The sequence below is a fragment of the Lissotriton helveticus genome, chromosome 7, assembly GCF_964261635.1.
Source record: "Lissotriton helveticus chromosome 7, aLisHel1.1, whole genome shotgun sequence".
NCBI lineage: Eukaryota > Metazoa > Chordata > Amphibia > Caudata > Salamandridae > Lissotriton > Lissotriton helveticus.
Window position 1 is genome coordinate 429,722,731 of NC_136068.1, and position 24,287 is coordinate 429,747,017.

Genomic DNA, 24,287 nt, shown 5'->3' on the forward strand with positions numbered 1-24,287 from the left:
CCTTGGCCCATGATATTCCCCTTGCAGGACACTTAGGCCAGAACAAGACTTGGGAAAGACTTGTCCCACACTTTCACTGGCCTCATATGTCAGAAAATGTCAAGGAGTTTTGTCGCTCCTGTGTCACTTGCCAAGCCAGTGGTAAGTCAGGTGGCACAACAAAGGCCCCCCTCATACCACTACCTGTGGTGGGGGTACCCTTTGAAAGAGTTGGAATAGATATTGTAGGTCCCATGGATCCTCAAACAGCATCTGGGCACAGATGTATACTGGTGGTAGTGGATTATGCCACCAGGTAGCCAGAAGCAATTCCCCTGCGGACCACCACAGCACCTGTGGTGGCAAAAGCCCTCATTGCAGTTTTCTCAAGAGTGGGCTTTCCAAAGGAGGTGTTGTCAGATAGAGGCACTAACTTCATGTCTGGCTACTTAAAAGCAATGTGGAAGGAATGTGGAGTAAACTACAAGTTTACCACACCCTATGACCCACAGTGCAATGGGCTTGTGGAGAGATTCAACAAGACCCTCAAGGGAATGATAAAAGGATTACCAGAGAAGCTTAGGCGGAAATGGGACATTCTTTTACCCTGCTTGCTCTTTGCTTACAGAGAGGTCCCACAGAAGGGGGTTGGCTACAGCCCTTTTGAACTTTTGTTTGGCCACCCTGTGAGGGGTCCACTATGTTTGGTGAAGGAAGGATGGGAGTTACCTCTCAAAAAGCCTAAGCTAGATATTGTGGACTATGTACTTGGTCTCCGCTCCCGGATGGCTGAGTATATGGAGAGAGCATCCAAAAACCTGGAGGCAAGCCAAGAATTACAGAAAGCTTGGCATGACCAAAAGGCTGTTCTGGTTGAGTGCCAGCCAGGGCAGAAGGTGTGGGTGTTGGAGCCAGTGGCCCCAGCAGCACTCCAGGACAAATGGACTGGACCCTACCCTATCATTGAGAAAAAGGGAGAAGTCACCTACTTGGTTGACTTTGGAACCCCTAGGAGCCCCCACAGGGTGCTCCATGTAAATCGTTTGAAAGCATTTGTGGACAGGGAGGACATGAGCTTGCTCATGGCCACAGATGGGGAACAGGAGGAAGAGAGTGACCCTCTCCCAGACCTACTTTCCCAGAACCCTGATGATGGTTCAGTTGATGGAGTAGCCTTGGCAGGCAGCCTCACTGACCAGCAGCAGATGGACTGCAGACAGGTTCTGCAAGCCCACAGACACTTGTTTTCACTCACACCCAGTCAAACTAACTGGTGCACCCATGAGGTGGACACCGGTGACAGTCTGCCTGTGAAGAATAAGATCTACAGGCAACCTGACCATGTCAGGGATTGTATAAAGGCTGAGGTGCAAAAGATGTTGGAGCTTGGAGTGATTGAGTCATCAGAGAGCCCATGGGCAAGCACAGTGGTCCTTGTGCCAAAACCTCATACCCAAGATGGAAAGAGAGAAATGAGATTTTGTGTGGACTACAGAGGTCTCAATGCTGTCACTAGGACAGATGCACATCCCATTCCATTCCATTCCAAAAATCTTTATTTCGATCACAGATCATAAAAGATACAACAAGAATATACAATTAATAACTTATTAAACGTAGTGTGATCCAATATGATAAAATCCATTAGTATGTTGGATAAAACAGTGGGAAAAAACGCTGGAGGAGTCCATTATACCAGTCTTTTCATCATTCGAGTTCGAGTAAACCACAATGCAGTTAAACATTTTGAAAGTGCAAAAACTACATAAGGGGAGAGGTCAGATTTTAGAACTCTATAAGCAGTTTGGAAAGATCTAAATCCCAGGTTCCTGAGCATCGGAGCTAGCCAGTATTTTCTACTTCGCTCATAACTCTTGCAGAAGAAGACCGCGTGCATGTCGTCCTCCTTCGGGTGGGCACACATTGGGCAGGATGGTACGGTGGAGCACGCTGTCCAGGACGCTGTGAACGAGGCTAGAGGAAGACATCCATAGCGCCATTGTAAGAACAATTTCCTTGTTAATGCGGGGGAAATATTGTCCAATGTTTTTTCGAGGGAGTAGATGTCTTTCATTTTCAGGAATGAATTTGTCAGGGACCCCTCACGGGAGTCTTTGGAGGCTCTGGTGAGCATCATGTCATTGTAGGCACTCGCAAGTACCTTTTTTGAGATCTTCGTACATGAATTAATAGGATCTGTCCAAAGTTCTGGGAACCCCATTTCCTCGAGCCTTCCCTTGACATAAATCAACCAAGGAATCTTCTTTATGTTCCCTAGTTCCAGGAATTCCTGTAGTTCCTCTCTATAAGTTGCAAGATCTGGGCTGGACCACAAACGCCTCCAAAATTTTAGGGGTTTGAGTCCCAACTCCTCTGTTATGGATTTAATACCCAGATCTAATCTGAGTGGAAGTAATGGGGTACTCTGGGGAAGGGCAACTACCTGTCTCAGAAATTTATTTTCCGTGGCCTGTAACTTCGGATGTTGAATGTAGCCCCACAACTCACCCCCGTAGGTAACCCCTGCCCTCGCTTGTGTTTTATATATATGAATAATTGGGGTAAGTGGTCGATAGCTTGATTTGTTTGCCAGGCGCAAAGTGCCACCCGCCAACTGTGCCAGTTTGATGGCAGCTTTGGCCTGGTGGGACGACCAAGTGAAATGTTCATTTATAGTAATGCCCAAGTATTCAATATTGTGGACCCGTTCTAGCTGGACCATTCCTAGCTTTGGAGGGGCTCTATTTCGGGAGTTAGGATTTAAAATCATGAATTTAGTTTTTTGGGGATTAACTTCCAGTCCCCGCTCAGAGCAGAAGTCTAGGAAGCCATCCAGAATGCGTTGGATCCCCATCGGGGATTTAGACAGCAACAGGGTGTCGTCCGCAAACATAATTGCAGGCACCCTGTTGCCAGTCAACTTTGGGGCATCAGAGTTAGCAATCCTGTTGAGGTGGGCAACTACCCCGTTCACAAAGATACAAAACAGGGTGGGTGCAAGCACACAACCCTGTCTTACACCTCTGCGAACGGGGAACCTTTCGGTTAGTTTGCCACCTTTGCCACACCTAACGCGGGCATAATTGTTGGAATGGAGTCTCATCAGGATTGCCAAAATATCCTCTGGGACTTTCAGCTCTATCATGACGCTCCACAGCCTTGCTCTAGGAACCAAATCGAAGGCGGCACGTAGGTCTACAAAGATGGTATATAGACTGCCGCCCTCGATTACCGCTGTTCTCCAATAGAGCAGTTGTAGCCTGAATATTTGGTCTGTAGTAGATACACCCTCCCGAAATCCTGCCTGGTATGGGGACAAAATATCCATTTCATGAATCCACACCTGCAAACGATTTAAGATCAGTCTGCCAAAGAGTTTTTGTGATATATCTATCAGACTGATAGGACGATAGTTGGATGGGAGCAGAGGGGATCCCTTTTTATAAATTGGGACTACCTCTGCTCCCATCCAAGTATCGGGCACAGTCATTCCCCCCTGGATAGCATTAAATATAAGTGTGAGGTACGGTGCCCAAATCCCTGGTTCCTGTTTAAACAGGTCCCCCGGGACCCCGTCCAATCCCGGTGCTTTTCCAGCAGCTAGGCCTTTGATGGCCTCCCTCACCTCTTTTTCTGTGAATAAAGCCCCCGAAGGGGTAGGTGTAATCAAAAATCTCGCGCTACTAGGATCCCCACCACCCTCTGCATACAGCGCTTCAAAGTGGGCCTGCCATACTGAGGGGGCTATGTTGGGCTCTAATGCTGGAGACAACTCAGTCGTGCCATTCGCTACTACCCGCCAGAATTTGCATGAGTCTCTGGTTGAAAGTGCTTTCATGAGGTTCTCCCAATAATCGTGGTCCCATTCCGCCTTGGCATCCACTAGAAGGGACTTGTACTTATTTCTCCTATCCCGGATTTCTTCCCTGCCAAGGCGTCCCTTGATGGCAGATAGCAAATGGGCCTTAGCCTTCCTACACGTGGCATTATACCACGAGGTCTTTGGCTTATAGCCCTTCCTTTTCGTAGAGAATGTGAACAAGTCTTGTTCAAGGGAGTCTGTAATGTTTTTGTGTATAATTGCTAGTTCTCCTCTAGTTACTTCATCTAGGTCTTTAGTGCCTAGGTCGAAGGCATACTCTAATAATGGAATTAGCCTTTCATAGAGGCAGGGTATTTTGTCTATACTACTAGCCAGCTTCTCCCACTTGACTTTCCTACGATTATTTTCAAGTAGGAGGCCAGACTTGTCACTGCCAGATCCCTGTAATAGGTCCTGGTTCCTAGGGATGGAATAAGTCAGTTCCAGTGAATTATGGTCGCTGTCCGTTCTTGGGCATACTTTGAAGTCGATTATTGCTGGCCACATGAAGGTTTTGACCATAATATAGTCTAGTCGGGATTCGCTACCAGGTTTGTTGTAAGTCGGATTACTTGGTATATCCGAAGTACAGCGCCCATTGCATGCCCTGAGACCAAGATTAAGAGTAAGGGCATTTATTTGTAGGGCTAGGGGAGTCCATGCCTTAGGCGGTGGTGCCGCCGACTCAGGTATTAGCCAGCTGGAGTCTTCATCCAGGGACGGACCATCGCGTAATCCGGGCAGAGGTTCGTAGTGGGAGTTCAAATCACCCCCAACTAGACAGGGGAGATCACACGGGATGCCCTCTAGAAACCTAGCTAACTCATCTATAGTGGGCGATTCGTTATGCATTTTGGTGGGCCTAGAGTAGATGTTAATAACTAGAAGCTTCAATGCGTCCGGCCACTCTAGTAGGACAGCCAACAGATCATGGGAAGCGGTCTCCAGAACGGAGGCTTGGCAGCCTAGATCCGTCGCTATCCCTATCAGTAATCCCCCAGATGGTCTCCCCTTACCCTCCCACTTGGCTGTTTTGGAGAAAGAAGCAAAGCCAGGTAGGTCTACTGCTTCTCGCGCCCAAGTTTCCTGTAAGAGTATTACATTTTTGGAACTAAGATAAAAGCCCCACTCTGGGCAGTCTAATTTACTGTAGAGCCCAGCCACATTCCACGAGATTACAGTTATATGTGGTACTTGAGCGCGAGACGGGCTCACAGCCATATCGTTAAATTCCTGGTGGGCCCTATAAGTTGGAGAGGGATGTGTGGGGCCCGATAGGCTGGTAGCAATTGGTGGGGAAGGATTAGTCATGGCTGACGTCTGGATCGGTTCGTCTAAGCTTGTTGTCAATGTATCCTTCAGCCAAAGGGATGTATTTAGGGGTGGAGGCCTCCGTTGGTGGGGAGTAATCTTGAGGGGTGATAAATCTCCAGACCTCCCGAGTCAATCCACCTCCTCCAGGCAGCCGAACCTGTTGGAAGTGGGGACCCCTTGCCACCAATTAAGTTGATTTTGTCCAACAAAACTATGTGTCAGTCGACTAGGATTTCTAACAGTGGACCATGACCCCTCACTCACTGGTTGTTGTCTAGGAGGGTAGAAAAAGGTGAGAGGCCTCACCACTATTGTGGAATTGGCCTCAAAAGATGGCCCTGCACATAGACACTGGGCTGTGTGGGGATCAGAAAATGATACCACCACACAGTCGCCGGCTATGGACTTGTACGTACGACCAATCCAAGGAACTCTCCGAACCATAAGTATACTACTTCTTTGATGGTCGGGGAGTTGTTTATTGGAATTAAGCCAGTGGATGACTTTATTTTTTAGAGAGAAATCATTCTCCTGGGATTGTTGATCCAACTCTGGAACACCGGCTAGAATAATAACGTACGACCCTGCTTCTGGCGGGAGGTCGATAAACCCTCCGCGGAAGTTGTGTCGACTGGCCTGACGTGTTCGGTTGTGGACCGAGGGTGGCCTAGGGGGGTGGTTAACTGGTGCCCTGGAGACAGTGTTCGACCTGTATGCTGGTTTCTGCGGGTAGAAGGGTTTAAGTACTGCTGGACTCGGGGTAGGTACAGTAGTATTTACAATAGTGGTGCGGGGTTTTGGAATAGGTTTAGGTATAGGTAGGGTCACAGGGATGCTTTGGACTGGTTGTAACAGAGATTGAACAGATTCTGTTTCTTTGGGCTGAGGAGTGGGTTCAATTACACGTATGAGCTTAGCATCCATTTCCTTAAGGCTCAAGCTGGCTAGAGTGACTATGGTCCTATCCATTTCAAGGAGGTTATTCTCTATGCGAGAAAGCCTCAGTTCCAGGGGGGAAAGTAGCTGCTTTAACGTACCCCAGACTAATTGGAGGAATTCGCTATCACCCTCCCTGTCATGCACGGGTCCGCTCACCCGGCCCTCCAAGATATTTGTATTGTTCTGACTAGGAGGGATGCTAAGAATACCATCTTCGACCAAACTCGATATTTCCGGAGTAACTTCCCCATTAGAAACAGTTTGAGTCAGTTTGGGGTTAACATCTTTCATCCCAGGAGAACCCATGGCCCTTCTATTATTAAAAAACTTTAACCTTGCTATTCTGGCTTTTTTCCTAGCGTGTATAGTTCTCGCCAGGCATTTCTTTTTATATGCTGCGGCTTTCTTGGCACTACAATGGCTGGCAGCTTGACTTGTTTTGGGAGGGGGAAAGGAACCCGCGATACTAAATAGAGGGGCAGGGCCAGTACTCTGTAGCACTGGATCAGGTTGGGAGATTAAAGGGGAATGTAAAGGAATAGTGGAGGGAGCAGGATGCATAACTGCCGTTGTTATCAGAAGCCGTGGGGCGGCAGAGCGATCAGGGGTACGGGCAGATGCAATATTCCCCAGGGAAGATTTTTTGGAGCTAGCAATATGCGCCGACAGCCTTCGTGCAGCATCAAGTTCTAAAGAGACCTTGTGCTGCATTTTGCTGATTTCCTCGTCAATCGCCAGATTGGTTTTGACTAGGAAATCATCTATGGATCTATTAGAATTGCTAGCCGCCATGAGGGTTTTGCTCCGGCTACCCCGTGAACACATATTACAGAATAAATCCATTCCAAGAGCAGATGAGCTCATTGATAAATTGGCTTCTGCCAAGTTTCTGAGCACATTTGATTTGACAGCTGGCTACTGGCAGATCAGACTAGCTGAAGAGTCAAAAGCCAAGACAGCATTCTCTACCCCTAGTGGACATTATCAGTTTGTGGTAATGCCCTTTGGTTTGAAGAATGCACCTGCCACTTTCCAAAGGTTGGTGAACCAAGTCCTTGCTGGGTTGGATGACTTTTGTGCAGCATATCTAGATGATATTGCTGTCTTTAGCTCCACCTGGGAGGATCATCTGATCCACCTGAAGAAAGTTCTGGAGGCCCTGCAAAAGGCAGGCCTGACTATCAAGGCTACCAAGTGCCAGATAGGGCAGAGCAAGGTTGTGTACCTGGGCCACCTAGTAGGTGGAGGTCAGGTTCAGCCACTGGAGAGCAAGATCCAGACCATACAGGACTGGGCTTCTCCAACTACCCAGACACAAGTCAGAGCCTTCTTGGGCCTGACTGGGTATTACAGAAAGTTTGTGAAAAACTATGGGTCCATTGTGACACCATTAAATGACTTGACATCCAAGAAGATGCCAAAAAAGGTTCAGTGGACAGTTAGCTGTCAAAAGGCATTTGATGACCTGAAGAAGGCCATGTGCTCTGCACCTATCCTGAAGAGTCCTGACTACTCTAAACAGTTCATTGTACAGACAGATGCTTCTGAGTTGGGGGTGGGAGCTGTGCTTTCACAACTTAATCAAGATGGTCAAGACCAGCCCATTGCTTTTATTAGCAGAAGGCTGACCCCCAGGGAGAAACGTTGGTCAGCCATTGAGAGGGAGGCCTTTGCTGTGGTTTGGGCCCTGAAGAAGTTGAGGCCATACTTGTTTGGTACTCACTTCCTAGTTCAGACAGACCATAAGCCCCTCTTGTGGCTAAATCAGATGAAGGGTAAAAATCCCAAACTGCTCAGGTGGTCCATTTCCCTACAGGGGATGGACTTTACAGTGGAGCACCGCCCAGGGACTGACCATGGTAATGCAGATGGTCTCTCCAGGTACTTCCACTTAGAACATGAAGACTTATCTGGTCAAGGTTAGTTTAATGTCCCTGCGTTTGGGGGGGGGGGGTTGTGTAGGAGAGTAGGGTCTGCTATCCTATGGTCACCCCAAATTTTTGCTTTTTGCTTCACTGGTTTTCGACTTCTGAGGCTGTGGGCCTGCTAATCAGACCCCCAGCCTGCTGTTCTCTCTCTAAATTATTAAAACATGTGCTATAGGTACATACCACAATTGGAAATGGACTCCTTGTCAGCCCCTGTACCATGCACTATAGGTGCTCAGGGCATAGGTGCCACCAAGGCCTACCAGGGGCTGCAGCATATCTTTTGCCACCCCTGGCTGGTTCTTAAATTGACACAACTGGCTGATCACTCAGCTGGGGCAAGATGGTGTAATCACCTCTTGCTTAGGTATAGTATACCTATATCTAAACCTATATCTGGACACATATAAACCTGTGAGCCACTCCTATGGAAGGCCTCATCAATCCTGGAGGCAGAGTGCGTGGTTTAATGTGAGATGGAGCTCTAGCATGAGCTGAGCCTGTCTGCAGCTGTCGGGAACAACTCCCTAAGCTGTTTCAGGATAATGTCATACCATATACTATTAAGTGCATTATAATCCTCGCGGTTATATAGAAACTTTGGTTTGGCTTTATCAAAACATGTCGTGTAAGGTCTCATACGATTTGGAATACTATCCCCTCGCCAGTCCTGGCGACGGGGATAGCATTCCATCCCTCTAGAGGGAGAAGACATGTTACTTTACTGAAATGCGGTTAATTTTAAAAGAGCCTCAGATCCACAAAATGGATGCTTCTGCCACAGACACAGGTCTGACCCCCTGTAGCTGACCAAAACTCAGCCAAGGGGGCCTGGACAAAGGGTTTCCTGTCGCAGGGAGGTGTCACACCCCCCCAGACAGGAGATAGTGGATTGTAGCAGGGAGGTTTGAAAGAAACCAGACACTGCATGGGGAGCACAAGGCTGCCCCTTGCATAATCCGGCCAAACCGGTTCTGGGGCACTCCAGCCCCTGTCCCAGCGAGGCCAGGATCAAAGGAAGGGGGTGTATCCACCCACTTCCTGGGTCCCACCCATAGGAGGGGACCTAGCAGGTAATCCAGCCCCCTAGATTGGTATAAGAATGGGAGCAGTGCCAATGCACTTCAGATTATCCTGATGAAACATAAGAAATGAAACTCTGGACCCTTCGACATCCTACTCGACGTAGAAGACTGAAGAATCTCCCTTGTGGTCAAGGAGTGACCACCCTGTGCAAACAGGCACCATCCAGCCATCAACATCTGCTTTGTTGCAGTTCCCGCCGGAACTCGAGCGACAGAGATTGACGAGATCAAGCTTGCCGGCCTTCCAACAGCCCGATCCACAGTCCCTGCAGAGCTGAGACCCGTGGAGGCGACCGGAAGCGTGGGGCACGCCATCTTGAAAAGACCACGAGACGCTGACCGTGCAGCCCATGAGTGACCCTCGAAGCTGTACAACGGGGTTTGAGAAGCCCCAACCCCGAGCCACTCTTGCACCGAAGTTCAGCCCTCCACACTCGACGAGTGCTGCGTGGGGCCCTTCTGCTTCTTTTGGCTCAACGCGTTGGCCCGGTCACTTGCCAGCTGGCTTCTGGCCCCTGTGCCGACGAAACTTGAAATACGACTTGTGATTCTGGTAGCTCCAGATTTGCACCCGCTCCTCTGAAAAGGAGCACCCACTCTGACCCTCCTGGACCAAGTGAGAAGCAATCTTCCAGTTCCTCGTGGATTGCTTTTGCCAAGTGTTGTTTGCTCCAATCTTGAAGCCGATTACGCCGACGGCGAGAGCCTGCGTTGGACAGATCGTGACCCGCTCCTGGACATCGTAGATGCCCCAGAGCCCACGTGACAGTGGAGAGAAGCTCCTCGACAACCACCTGATTGCGCCCGACATTGCCTGGTTCCGTCCTGGTTCCACCCTGGTCACTGCTGAGTGACCCAGACTCTGTCCCCTCTGCTTTCAGGTACTTTTCGACTTGGGTCCACCCTTGGACCCCACCGGACACTTCTCCTTCACCCCGCCTGCAGCCCTTTCAGCTTCAAGCACCAAGAACCTGCGTGACGAAACCCGACTCAACTTCGACCCTGTGCACCCGCTTCCTGTGGGTGAGGTTAACATTGCAACGCCGGTGTTCCCACACTGGTACACACCTCTGGGGTTTGTGTCTAAAGTTTTGTCTTTCTAGGTTCAGCAGAAGTGTCCTTAAACTCTATTTGTGTAACTTTTACGCACCATTGACTAACATTGGTACATGCTTGTGCTTTCAGAACTGCACCCGAATCCCGCGGGCTTTTCCCGACTTCAGCATTGCTTGTCCCGACTGCTCCCAGCGAGTCCCTAGGCCCTAGGCCTAACCACTGATCGATTGGTATCTCTTATACCATTTTTTTAGTATATGGTTTGAGTGGCCCCTCGCCCTCATCCAAAATTGTGCAACTTTGTATGTTATACTGTGCTTTTGATTTAACGCTTGTGCCCCTTTGTTCATAAAGAATACTGGGGATTGTTTTTAGTAATAAATACATATATTTTTATAATATATACTTGTGTGGTGTCCTTTCATTTGGTATTACAGGATTGTGATTGGTAAAACAGCTCGCTTAACACGACCTCTTAAGTTAAGCCTTTAGGCTGCTTAGTCCATGCTACCCCTAGGATAGCTTGTCTAATAAGGTTGACTTACAACCAGACACCATAAGGGATTGTTTGGACTGATACAAGGTGGTTCCAGAATTGGAAACATCATATATCAGGCCAACTTCTCAAATTACTCTTGTTCCTTTACACAGAAATCCAGCTATGCACCATCTCAGCCCTGTATAAATGCACACAACCACACTTGTGTAGATCTATATTTTATTTGTGAGTCCATGTCCCAGAAAGCCACACACATGACATACAGATATGTTCACAGGACATGCTCATTGAATGCTGCACAGTCATGCACACAGTGAGACTACCCACAGACACAGGTCGATATTTGATGTATGTAGTGGCCAGACATGCATAGGACTGGAGATGTGTGCAAGCCACAGAGGGGGTTCAGTGCTGTCATCCTGCATGTGTGTGAGATTAGCAGGGACTCTGTACGCCCTCATAATGCAATTACAACAGCTTAGCCCATGCTGAGTGCCCAATGCAGATGTACCCCAGGGTAGGATGGACAGAGATTACATTTGGGAATGAGTTTGTGTCTTGCTACTGTACTGATAGATGTTGGTACATGTCACAGTGTCACTGATCATTTCCCCCTCTTGTCTCCCATGCCTGCAGCTCAAGGTACAGCAGCGTAAGGACGTGTGGAGGGCCATTGCAGCAAAGGTACGAGCTCTGCAGGTGTCTAACCAACGACGCACCCACTGCCACAAGAGGTGGGATGACATCAGCCGGCTGGCAAAGGATGTGGCAGAGATGACCTTGGGGCTGCTCCCTCGCACAGGGCGGTCAGCACGGTGCAGCATGACACCACTGATGGGCCGCATCTTGGCAGTGATTCCTCCTGAGCTGGATGCACATCTGAAGGAGCATCGGCAGCAAGGCAGGGGTGAGTATTTGGGGAGGGTGGCTTTGGCTGGGAGCGGATGCATGTGTACAGGGCCTGTGGCAGCGGTGGCCTATGTGATGTTCGTGAGGTGGTGCAGTGCTGTGTCATGTAAGTGGCTGCTGGGACGGGTGCCAGTGTCATGCAAAAGGCCAAACTGTTCTTAGAAAGGTGATCCTCCCTGCTGTGCATTCCCATGGCCGTATGTGTAATGATCTTCATGGTTATTCAGCATTGGGATAGTCTTGGGAATGTATTTGGGATTGAACAGCAGTGTTCACTATCTGAGTGTGACAACATCAATGCGTACACTGCATGCACCATGAAGGTTGAAGCCCACACATCTGACAACAATGTGCCCCAGAGTGCAACATGGTGTTTGGCATGGGCTACTTGCCATTGTGAACTGTCAGGTTGCAATAGGTGTGTGTGTTGTCCCCTCCAGTTCCCTCAAGGTCTGTCAGTGGCAACAAGTGGTGTGCCCACATCATGTCCCTAGGTGTGGGCAGAGCACATTGTGTTTCTGGTAGACCTAAGCCACTGGCAGGGTGTTGTGCTGTGTGGCCTTGACATGGCTCAGTCATGGCCGATGATCAGGGTTACATGCACTGTTGTGGTCTATGTAGTGATGTTGTGTGGCGTTTTAGGCTCCGAGTGAATTTTCCAGATTCATGCCCTTATATAGGTACAGTTCACATTGCCCTTATATAGGCATAGAAATCAAGCCCTTATTTAGACATAGCCCGTGTAGACCAAATACAAGCATGGGTACTTCCACCTGTACAAAACTTCACAATGATTTTTAGGAAAATCGGCTTAAGCAGTAAAGGACCTTCCCCTTGCTTGAATATTGTTTTGTCCAAGAACTCATGTGTAGGAGGATGGAAATCTGACTATGGTTACCCCCAACTTTTTGCCTAGTGTTTAGCTAGTTTTTGACTTAGTTGGCCTGGGATCCTGCTAATCAGGGCCCCAGGCTATCTGCTCTCACTGTAAAATGAACTCCATGTACTTTAGGTACATAACTAATTGGATGTTGGGTCACCTTGTGAGCCCCTGTATAGTGTACCATAGGCACCCATGGCATAGGGGCATCCAAGGTCTACCAGGGGCTGCAGCATATCTTATGCCACCCCTGGCTGGCCATCCAGATTGACACAACTAGCTGATCCCTCAGCTGAGGCAAGGTCATGTAACTACCCCTTGCTTAGGTATAGTATTCCTATACCTACCATTATATCTAGACACATATATACCTATAAGTCACTCCTATGGCAAGACTTAACAATCCTGAGGGCAGAGTGCTTGGTTTTATGTGAGATGAGGCTCTAGCATGTCTGAGCCTGTCTGCAGCTTTCGGAACCATCTCCTTATAGCTGTTCTATGATATAGCCATACCATAAACTCTTAAGTGCATTATAATCCTCGCGGTTATTGCTAACTTTGGTTTGGCTTTATCGAAACATGTCGTGTAATGTGTCATACACTTTGGAATACTACCCCCTCACCAGTTCTGGTGACGGGGGTAGCATTCCACCCTTCTAGAGGGAGAAGACATTTTGTTCCTGTTAATCCCGGTTAAAGTTAACCAGAGCCTCAGCATCACAAAATGGATGTTGCTGCCACAGACATAAGTCTGACCTCCTGCTGCTGGGAGTCCTTACAGTGAGGGAGGCTTGGACAATAGATTTCCTGCCTTGGGAGGGGCTAGCACCACCCCAGACAGGCCTTAGTGTATTGGGGCAGGGAGGGCTGAATGAAATGAGACACTGCCTGGGGCACACAAGGTGCTCCATGCATCGTCCGGTTGAAACCAGTTGCTGGGGCACTCCAGCCCCAGCTCTGGCACGAAACTGGACAAAGGGAAAGGGGTGCAACCACCTCCTTCCCTGGTCCCACCCATAGGAGGGACTTAGCAGGCAATCCAGCCCCTTTGATTGGTATAAAGGTAGGAGCTGAGTCAAGAGACTTTAGATTTATCCTGAACTGAAACTTGAAATGAAACTCTGGACCTTCAACATTCTACTGCAACTAGAAGAATCTCCTTTGTGGTCAAGGAATGACCACCCTGTGCAAACAGGCACCATCAAGTGATCTGTGGTTTGCTTTTTCGATGCTCCCACCGCAGCACGAGCACAGAGCCTGACAAGACCTAGACTTACAGACTTCTTTGACCCGGATCCACAGCCACAGGAAAGCGGAGACCCGTGTAGGTGACGAGAGACGTGGGACCGGACATCTTGGAAAACCTGCTCATTGCTACTTGTGCAGCTTCCAAGGCACCCTCGAAGGTGTGCATTAGGGATTGAGAAGCCCCAGCTCCAAGCACCTTTTGCACTGATGCACAGCCCCCCACACTCACCAAGTGCCGCGTGGGGCCTGCTAGTACTTTTGTGCTCAACGCATCTGTCCGGTCACTTGCCCATTGGCTAGTGGCCTCTGTGACGACAAACCCTTAAATTTGCACAACCTGCCTGGCTGCTCCAGGCTGGCTCCTGGTTCCCTGAAAAGGAGAAGCCCCCCAGACCTTGCTGTTCTGAACAGAAGTCCATCTTTGATTCATGTGTGGGTTGCATTTGCCAAGGCCTGTTGACTCCAATCTGGAAGCCGACACCGCCGACAGTGAGATCCTTTTTGGGACAGTCTGTATCCAGTGCCTGGTTGTCGTCGACACCTCCTGGTCCACGTGGCTGCAGAGACAAGCATCGCATCTTCACCTGATCGCACCCGACATCGCCTGGTTCCTTCCTGGTCACTGGCTAGTGACCCAGACTCTGTCCCCTCTGCTTTCAAGTACTCTTCATCCTCGATCCACCCTTGGATCCAACCGGACACTTCTCTCCTGGTCGCCTGCAGCATTTTTTTACAGGTCTCCATAGAATTTAGCGACGAAACCGACACAACTTGACACCTATGCACCCGGCTCCTGTGGGTGAGGTAACGCGAGTACTGCGGTGCTCCTGTGGGTATTGACTATCCAAGTGTCCTAGTTTTAAGTAGCTTTCTCCTAGTCCAATCGGAAGTGTCCTCTATGGTAACTCGTGTGTGTGTTTACACACTGCACACGCATCCTGTGGGCCTCCTGCTTCCTAACTCTCATTAGCTCAGTGTAGCCCCAGCGATTCCCTAGGCCCTAGGCCTATTCTCTGTTCATGACGTGGTTCTTATACCACTATTTTAGTATATGGTTTGCAATCCCCTAGGGCTCGACTGTATTTTGTGCAACTTATTGTATGATAATTGAGTAACTTGTTATGTGCTTTAGCTTCTGACCTCATAAAAAGTTCAGAGGGGTTGTGTTATTAATAAATACATATATATTTTATATATAACCTGTGTGGTGTCCTTTTATTTGGTATTCAAGGGGTTACATATGGTAAAGCTGGCTTCACATGCTTTCTGAAGTTTTAGCCTAAGACTGCTTTGTCCATGCTACCACTAGGATAGCTGGTCTATAAGGTTGACTTTGCAACCATCACCATAAAGGTTGTTTGGACTGATACAGGGTACCCACTAGAATAGTGGACATCACATATCAGGCCAACTTCTCACATTGATGGCGGCGGTGGCATAAGAGCTTGCTGTTGTTTTACCAATTGTAATCTTAAGATATCATTTGAAAGATCACATTAGGTACCTATAGGTACATATAACAAGTCTTATAATACTTAAGTTCTACTGAACTTAGTTGTTGTAGAGCAAAGGGCTTAGCATACCCTGACTACAACTCCAAGAGAGGTTTAGTAGGTAACACTTAGTGTAGGTAGATGCACACACCACACCTCACTAGATCATGTTTCTGAGAGCAGAACCAAGTGGATCTCTCCCAGTGGAGGTAGATCCTTTAAGGATACCTTCCAGATATGATACCCTAACTTTCCAAGAGCTAAGGCACTTGTGCACCTCTAGAAGGTTAAAACAGGGTTCTGACCCTACCCTAAAGCACCTGATACAACTCATGGAAGAATATGATGTTCAGAAAGCCTCTAGTTCAGGCCCCTCAGGTAATGCAGATGAGGTACTACCCTCAACAGAAGATGCCACTGACCCTACTGTCATAGATGATGAGGAAGAGATAGAGGCAGAAGTTTCTGGGGAGGATGTAGACAGCCAGGTCCAAGTTAGAAGACTTAGCCAGGCTAATCTAAGCCACATGGGGCTGATGAAGGGCTAGCCCCATACAGGCCTCTAAGTGGACTTAACCAGAGGTGTAGGAGGAGAAGGTCCCACTCTAGGGACTCTCTCCACTCTATTGCTTCTAGGGGCTCTAATGCCTCTGCTCAGAGGGGAATGACTTCCCCCAGAGGAGAGAGCATCAGGCAAGGATGAAGGAAGTCAATCTGAGGATTGAGAGGGAAGAAACTGCCCTCGCCAAGGAGAAACTTGCCCTTGTCAGAGAGCAAAAGTTGAGTGGGTTAGAACCCACTGGTGGCAGCACTATCCCTAAGGATAAAGACAGGGCCTATGATAATAGAAACCTGAGTAAGATTGTGCCCCCCTACAAAGTTGGGGATGACATCTACAAGTGGATTACTGCTTTGGAGAGGGCTTGCAAAGTACAGCAGGTACCCCAAAGTCAGTGGGCAGCAATCTTATGGCTCTCCTTTTCAGAAAAAGGTAGAGACAAGCTCCTCACAGTTAGTGATGAGGATGCTAACAACTATACATTCCTGAAGAGTGCTCTGATTGATGGGTTTGGCTTAACCACTGAGCAATATAGGTTGTTGTTCAGGGATACCCAGAAGACACAGACTCAGGACTGGACTGATTTTGTAGATTGTGCTACTAAGGCTCTGGAGGGCTAGTTATTGGGCAGCAAGGTACATGACTATAAAGGATTGTATAATTTGATTATGAGGGAGCAGATCCTTAATAATTGTCAGAACCAGCTTCCACATCAACACCTGGTAGACTCTGATCTGACCTCTCAATTGGGTAAGAAGGCAGACAAATGGGTCAGAACCAGGGTTAGGCCTAAAAATCAGGTTGGTGACCAAATGAAAGATAATACTAAGCCTCAAGAGAAAGGTGGGGATAAATCTAAGGACAAATCCACTACAGGGCCCCAAAATTCCTCTGAGGGGGGTGGGTCCCAAACTCCTTCCTCTACCATTAAGAAACCTTATTGCCATGTCTGTAACCAGCCTGGCCATTGGAAAACTGACAGCAGTTGCCCAAAAGCCAACAAAAAGGAAAATGTTCCTCCAAGTACTACTCCAAAACCTCCTGTTACTATTAGTAGTAATCCCCCAGGCGGTGGGAGTGCCCCCAAGAATTTGGCTGGGTTTACTTGGGGAACTCAGGTGGACTCTGGCCTAACCAGGTCCCCTACACTAGCTACTCTTGTCTATGAGAATGGCATGGGGTTTGCCAACTTCACTGCTTGTACCGACACTTTGGGCAAGTACAGACAGGAGCCCTTCATCAATGGTCAGAATGTTGTCGCCTGTAGAGACACAGGGGCTAGCATCACTATGGTGACTGAGAGTCTAGTCCCCTCAGGACAACTTTTACCTGGGTACACATACCAGGTGGTCAATATTGATTGAGTACAGAAAGATCATCCCATGGCAGTAGTAAGTCTCAGCTGGGGAGGTGTCACTGGCCCAAAGAGAGTGGCAGTATCTACAAACTTGCCTGTAGATTGTCTACTGGGAAATGATCTAGAAATCTCAGCCTGGGCTGAGGTAGAACAAGAAACCCATTCCAAAATGGTAGGTCTTCCTGGAAAGGTTAGTGGGGCTGTGATAGCCACAGCCCCAGCTCAAGATATCCTCCCTGAAAAGGTTATTAGGGCTGTGATGGTCTCAGCCCAATCTCAAGCAGACTCCTTCCCTGAACAGGTTGACAGGGCTCCAGGCTGGCTCCTGCTTCCCTGAAAAGGAGAAGCCCCCCAGACCTTGCTGGTCTGAACAGAAGCCCATCTTTGATTCCTGCGTGGGTTGCATTTGCCAAGGCCTGTTGACTCCAATCCGGAACCCGACAATGCTGACAGCAAGATACTTCATGGGACAGACCGTATCCAGCGACTGGTTGTTGTCGACGCCTCCTGGTCCACGTGGCTGCAGAGACAAGCTTTGCATCTTCACCTGATCGCACCCGACATCGCCTGGTTCCTCCCTGGTTCCTTTCTGGTCACTGGCTAGTGACCTAGACTCTGTCCCCTCTGTTTTCAGGTACTCTTCATCCTCAATCCACCCTTTGATCCAACCGGACACTTCTCTCCTGGTCGCCTGCAGCATCTTTTTACAGGTCTCCATAGGATTCAGCGACGAAACCAGACACAACTTGACACCTGTGCACCCGGCTCCTGTGGGTGAGGTAACGCGAGTACTCCAGTGCGCCTGTGGGTATTGACTATTCAAGTGTCCTAGTTTTAAGTAGCTTTCTCCTAGTCCATCCGGAAGTGTCCTAAATCAACTAGTTTCTCACTCTTACGTTCCCATTGTATCCCTATGGTAACCCGCGTGTGTGTTTAGACACTGCACACGCATCCCATGGGCCTCCTGCTTCCTAACTCTCGTTAGCTCAGCATAGCCCTAGCAATTCCCTAGGCCCTAGGCCTATCCTCTGTTTCTGGCGTGGTTCTTATACCACTATTTTAGTATATGGATTGCAACGCCCCTAGGGCTCGACTGTATTTTGTGCAACTTATTGTATGATAATGGAGTAACTTGTTATGTGCTTTAGCCTCTTACCTCATTAAGAGTTCAGAGGGGTTGTGTTATTAATAAATACATATATATTTTATATATAACCTGTGTGGTGTCCTTTCATTTGGTATTCAAGGGGTTACATATGGTAAAACAGCTGGCTTCACATGTTCTCTGAAGCTTTAGCCTAAGACTGCTTTGTCCATGCTACCACTAGGATAGCTGGTCTATAAGGTTGACTTTACAACCATCACCATAAAGGTTGTTTGGACTGATACACTGTGCCCACTAGAATAGTGAACATCACATATCAGGCCAACTTCTCACATCATGTACTTTACAAAGAACTACTATTCCCTAGGGTTTCTTTCCTGACTTTATCATACCCAACTTTACGTCAAACTAGACACCTTCACGGTATAAATATGCCTTCCCTTGCTCTAGCACGACTCGGTGGTTCAGAGCAATTCGACTATCTACATGCCTGATGTAGCTCGCTACAGCAAGTGCCGAAGGAAGCCGACCCTCCAGCTGACGCACTGATTGAGAAGCTGTCCTTTCTCTCGCTGAGAATCCAGCTCCAGTGTTTCCAAGCTCCCCTCGCGGAGTGTTGAGAAATCGAGTCCCGAGACAGAGATTCCAGACCTCCTTCATTCTAAACTAAGGTATGGAGCTGATTAGAACTTCAGAAAAATCTTGGATAGATTCTTGGCAAAGAAAACTAAACCTAGGCTACACAATACTTACTTCCTCCAGCGTACTAGACTTAGGTTAGGTACATTGGGGTAGGCGTATTTTAGAAGCACCAGTTGAGTACTTTTAGTCATTGTTATTTATGTATGTATTTTTATATGGCTTAGAAACCATACAATGCTCTTACAGTATTATTTTATAATATTGTTCTTGCTGTACGCATTATACTTTGCAGTCTGCATTACGATTGTAGCAGTTCACTTCTTTTGCATGAGAAAGAAGACTGTTCAATAAACCCTTTTTATTGAAAATGCCCATCTCTCTATTTCTCTGCAACTCTGTAGAAACGAAGCATGTACGAGTGAAATTCTTATCAATTGTTTCCGCGACTCTAGATATACATTTCATATTCTTGGGAAACAAAGTTGTCATGTTTATGCGGTTGTCAGAAACGAATCCCTTCTTGTGAATTCGAGAACGTTGCTAGTGACCTCTGACCTAGCTGGCACTCACTATTAAGTTTAATATATTCGATAGAGACCTAGTCGACCCCAGTCCTACGTCTAAACTATAGGATATATTATTGCAATGCGAAGAGCCTATTGGGAATATAGGAACTACACTACATCGCGCCCAACGTTTTGTAAGGCACTAATTTAACGGTAGATACTAAAGTAACTCAGTCGTGCTTTTCTTAGAGACCCCTTTTTCCCGTAAATACTCCAATAGACGTCTGTAGTGGGTAAAAGGATAAAATATCCGCCATAACTGAGTAGGACGAAAATCCTATGTATTCGTTTTTTGGTTTGTCCAATAATGAAGGGTACAGTGTTCCAAAACATTGTGCACCTTATCTTTGTTTCCTTGAAACTTGCTCTGCAACTTTCATTAAACAATGTCGAATAACGGCGACAACAACGCAACCGGCGGAGCTGCAGCAGCTGCAGCCCTGCCAGGCTTAGACGTTACAGGCTTTAATGAAGACGACCAGGATGCTATAATCATGTTATGTTAAATTTAGCTTATAAAGCGCACGTACGCCCGTAGGCTTCATGGCGCTGTAGGAAGTTTTCATAAGCACAACACAACAACAGGAAGACAGTGTAGGACATCTAAGGATAGGCTTCCCTAAAAAGCCAGGTCTTAAAAGCTAGTCTAAAGGCTAGGATATCCTCGTGTGACCTTAAAGAAGCTGGCAAGGAGTTCCAGAGGGAGGCAGCAAGAAAATGAAAGGAGCTGCCGCCCTGACGTAGTTTCCTAACAACCGGCACCGTGAGCAAGCTTTTGTGACCAGAACGGAGGTTGCGAGAGGGGATGTATCTGGCAAGCAGGTTAATGATAAATTTAGGGCCCTTGCCTTGTAGTGCCCTAAAGATAATGCAGTCGGTTTTAAAGGCCGCCCTCTGGGCTACCGGCAGCCAATGCAGATCTGCCAGGCCTAGCCTGATGGACTGCCATTTAGGAAGCCCACAGATCAGCCTGGCCGCCTGATTTTGAACCAGCTGCAGCCTCTTGAGCTGCCCGGCTGGAAGGCCCAAATATAAACTGTTTGAGTAGTCCAGCCTAGACAGCACAAGGGCGATGGTCACCTGTATCAGGGCAGAATGGGTAAGGAAATGAGCAATCTTTCTAATCTTGCGCAGCTGAAAGAAGCATGCGGAGACAACTGACCCTACCTGACTTTTCAAGGAGAGGTCTTCACTAAAGGTGACTCCAAGGCTCTTGACCGTGCGGGATTTGGAGGGGGGATTTCCCATCTCCGGAGGCCAAAATTGAGGTCCCCAGCTGAGTTCGCTCTTCCCAGGCAAGATCAGTTCAGTCTTGCCTGGGTTAAGTTTTAGGTGGTTGAGGCCCATCCATCTCTGGATATGAGCCATGGCCTCCCTAAACTCAGTGACAGCATCTGGCGACCCTAGGGGGAAGATCAATTGCAGATCATCTGCGTAGTTAAAGATCCACACTTTGAACTTCCTCAGGGAGTACAAGAGGGGACGCAAGTATAAATTAAATAAAAGGGGAGACAGGGAGGAACCCTGCGGGACGCCACAGTCGTTCTTAATTCTAGGGGCTGTGAAGGTGCCCAGTCTCACTGCTTGAGTTCGGTCAGACAAAAATGATTCCACCCAGCTCAGGGCAGTACCTCTGAGGCCTGCCTGCCCGACACGGCCGACCAAAATAGTGTGGTCGACCGTGTCGAATGCAGCAGACAGGTCAAGAAGCACCAGTGCCTGGTGGACGTCCCTGTCTGCATTACACCGAAGTGTATTCTGGACTGCCAGGGTTACCGTCTCGGTCGAATGGCCTGGACGGAACCCAGCTTGATTTGGCTCCAGAAACCCAGTGGTTTCCACAAAGTTGGAAAGGCAATTGGAGACATGAGCCTCCAATATCTTGGATAAGAACGGCAACAGGGATATGGGACGATAATTTGATGAGTCCCGGGGGTCCAGACCTGGTTTTTTTATTAGAGGGATAAGCAGGGCGTGTTTAAAGCCAGTAGGTACCTTACCCTGAACCAGTGATTTATTTAATAGGGGTAAAATACCCTGAGGGATGGTCTGACCGATTTCCGAGAAGATATGGGGGGGCAGATGTCATTGGGGGATCCAGACTTTACCCTCGTCAGAAGTGAAGAAAAGGTTTTATCATCAATGGCCGGGAAGGCATCTAGTACAGAGGGATTATAAAAGACGTCATCCAAAGGAAGTGACGTTGGGGAACTGGCGATACTCGATTTAATAGTGACAATTTTTTCTCTGAAAAAATTATTCAGGGAATCACATAGCTGCTGCGTAGGGGCTATTGAAGGGGCTGTCCTGTCGTTGTCACAGAGTTCGTTGACTATATTAAAAATATCTTTGGACTTGTTAGATGAAGATAAAATTTTTGTGGAAAAGTAATTGAGTTTGTGTTGACTTAAAATTTTTTGATATTTTTTCCTAGTAACACAGAAGGTTTCCCTGTCCTGTGAGGAGTAGGTGGCTCTCCACTGTCTTTCTTTCTGTCGTACCCCTAATTTAAGTGCTCTAAGTTCCTGGGTGAACCATTTGTGGGCATCATTGCCTCTAATGTTAGATAAGTATACAGAGGGGGCGAACAGATCTGCTGCGTGGAGAAGCCAGGAGGACAGTGCCCTCTCATCAACCTCCAGGTCTTCGCCTAATGGGGGAAGGGTGTTGTTCAACGTGTCCATGAACCCAAGGTGGTCCATGGATTTCCATTTACGGAACTCTTTTCCCATAGGAGGTTTGGCCTTATGCTGCCCTTGGATTTCTAGCGGGAACTGGATGAGATAATGGTCTGACCAAATACAAGGGCTTATAATAGGGGAAAATGGTGGTAAGTTATATGTCCAAATTTGGTCCAGGCTATGACCCTTCTGGTGAGTAGGAAAGTGAATATGTTGGACCAGGTTTAGATCTGTAAGCAGATCCTTCAGTTCTCCAGCCTGGGTGTCTGTCTCTGTTCTATCGAACCAATAATTTAAATCCCCGACTAGGACAGTTTTAGAGTACTTTATTACATGGGAGGCCAGTTGTTCTGCCAAAAGTACTGGATAATTGGCCATGTATTGGGGAGGGCGGTATAACAGAATTAGAGTAAGGGCCCCACTCTCTGAGTCTAGTGTAATTACCAAGTTTTCGGTGTTGGGGAGAGTGAGAGAAGGTAATTCCCGGAAATGAAAAGATTTCAAAATGATTGCTGCTGCCCCACCTCCAGCCTTCCCTTGTGCACGATTGGCAGACAAAATATAATAGTCTGAGGGAAGTGATGCCAGAATGTCCGGCAAGGAATGAGGATTGGTCCATGTTTCGGTCAACAACAGAAGATCTGGTTTTTCTTCCGTCAGGAAAAGAAAGATTTTGACCTGGTTCTTAATTAGGGACCTTGTATTGAGATAGTAGCATCTCATATTATGTGTTAATAAAGGAGCCGATCGAGGTTCATTCGGCAGTGGTGGAATAGACTGAATATCATCAGCCAGCAGGGGAAGGCGGGAGAGCCCCAGTGTTTGAATACGTGAACAGGTGTGCGAGGGGAGTGAAGAGAGGGCTATTCCTGAGGGGGAGCTAGGTTGTAATGATAATAGATCAAAAGAGGAGTACTTCAAAAAATGGCCAGGGGGTGTGGGCCCGGGTCCCGGTCGGCCGCGGACGGGCGCAGACGGGCTTAACTCAGGCGCGACTCCGGCGCGCCTTCGTCGCGCCCGCTGCGCTCATCCGCTGCGCTGACACATATGGACCGTTTAAGTAGGGGCGGGACTCGGGGGTGTGGCGGTGATGTCACTGGCCTCGCCTCCCACCTCACCCGAGCAACCCGGCCCAAGATGGCGGCCCCTGCCGCTGAAAGTCCGCTGAAGCGATCAACGCTCAGCCGAGCGCCGGTGCACTCAGGAGGAGTGATCAGGTAGGTGTCCTGGAGTCCGGGGGAGAGACTAGGATCGCGAGTTGGTTCCAAAGTTAAAAAGCGCTCCTCTGCGCTAAATGCGGCGAAGTGTAGATAAAATGATCCAACAATGTCTTTCCGAGTTATGAATGCTGCTGCTAACCTCCTTAGCTGCAGGCGGAGACCCCCTGCCACAGGGTCGTCAGCCTGTGAATGCCAAGGGTAGATTCCAGTCAGCCCTCCTAAGTAGGGGCGGGACTCGGGGGTGTGGCGGTGATGTCACTGGCCTCGCCTCCCACCTCACCCGAGCAACCCGGCCCAAGATGGCGGCCCCTGCCGCTGAAAGTCCGCTGAAGCGATCAACGCTCAGCCGAGCGCCGGTGCACTCAGGAGGAGTGATCAGGTAGGTGTCCTGGAGTCCGGGGGAGAGACTAGGATCGCGAGTTGGTTCCAAAGTTAAAAAGCGCTCCTCTGCGCTAAATGCGGCGAAGTGTAGATAAAATGATCCAACAATGTCTTTCCGAGTTATGAATGCTGCTGCTAACCTCCTTAGCTGCAGGCGGAGACCCCCTGCCACAGTCCCGGTAAATTTAAGGAAAACCATCACTATAAAACTTATAACAAATGGCCTATCATCAAGAGGTGGTAGGGTAATTTTTGTAATAGAGGTACATGAATATCGACTGACAGAGGTATTCTATTCATGGACTATCTTCCCTGAAGCAAACCCAGTAACACATGTGTTTCACCTCTACAAAGAAGAGGAACATCCAACGGAATACATTCCTTTCGAGGATGTTGAAATTCCACTATCAAAATCACATTACCATGCTCGGTCCACTAGGTAGACCAGGAGCAACATGGCCGGTATTAGCCAGCTATACGCCACATCCTGCCATTGAAGAAATGTCAGGTGCTGAACTATTAGTTCAACTAAAACAACTAATCAAAATACATAGACAATTGGTTCAATATGTCATGCGGACTCT

The 24,287-nt window shown here is 48.2% G+C and overlaps 1 protein-coding gene across 1 annotated transcript in view; it reads left to right on the forward strand.

Annotated features, from left to right (window-relative positions):
• Positions 1 to 24,287, forward strand: part of LOC144768549 (uncharacterized) — a 185,863-nt gene that overhangs the window by 150,653 nt on the left and 10,923 nt on the right. Inside the window, exon 2 of the mRNA XM_078652325.1 lies at positions 11,299 to 11,569. Within this exon, the coding sequence (XP_078508451.1) occupies positions 11,299 to 11,569 (271 nt within the window). The remainder of the gene's footprint in view (positions 1 to 11,298; positions 11,570 to 24,287) is intronic.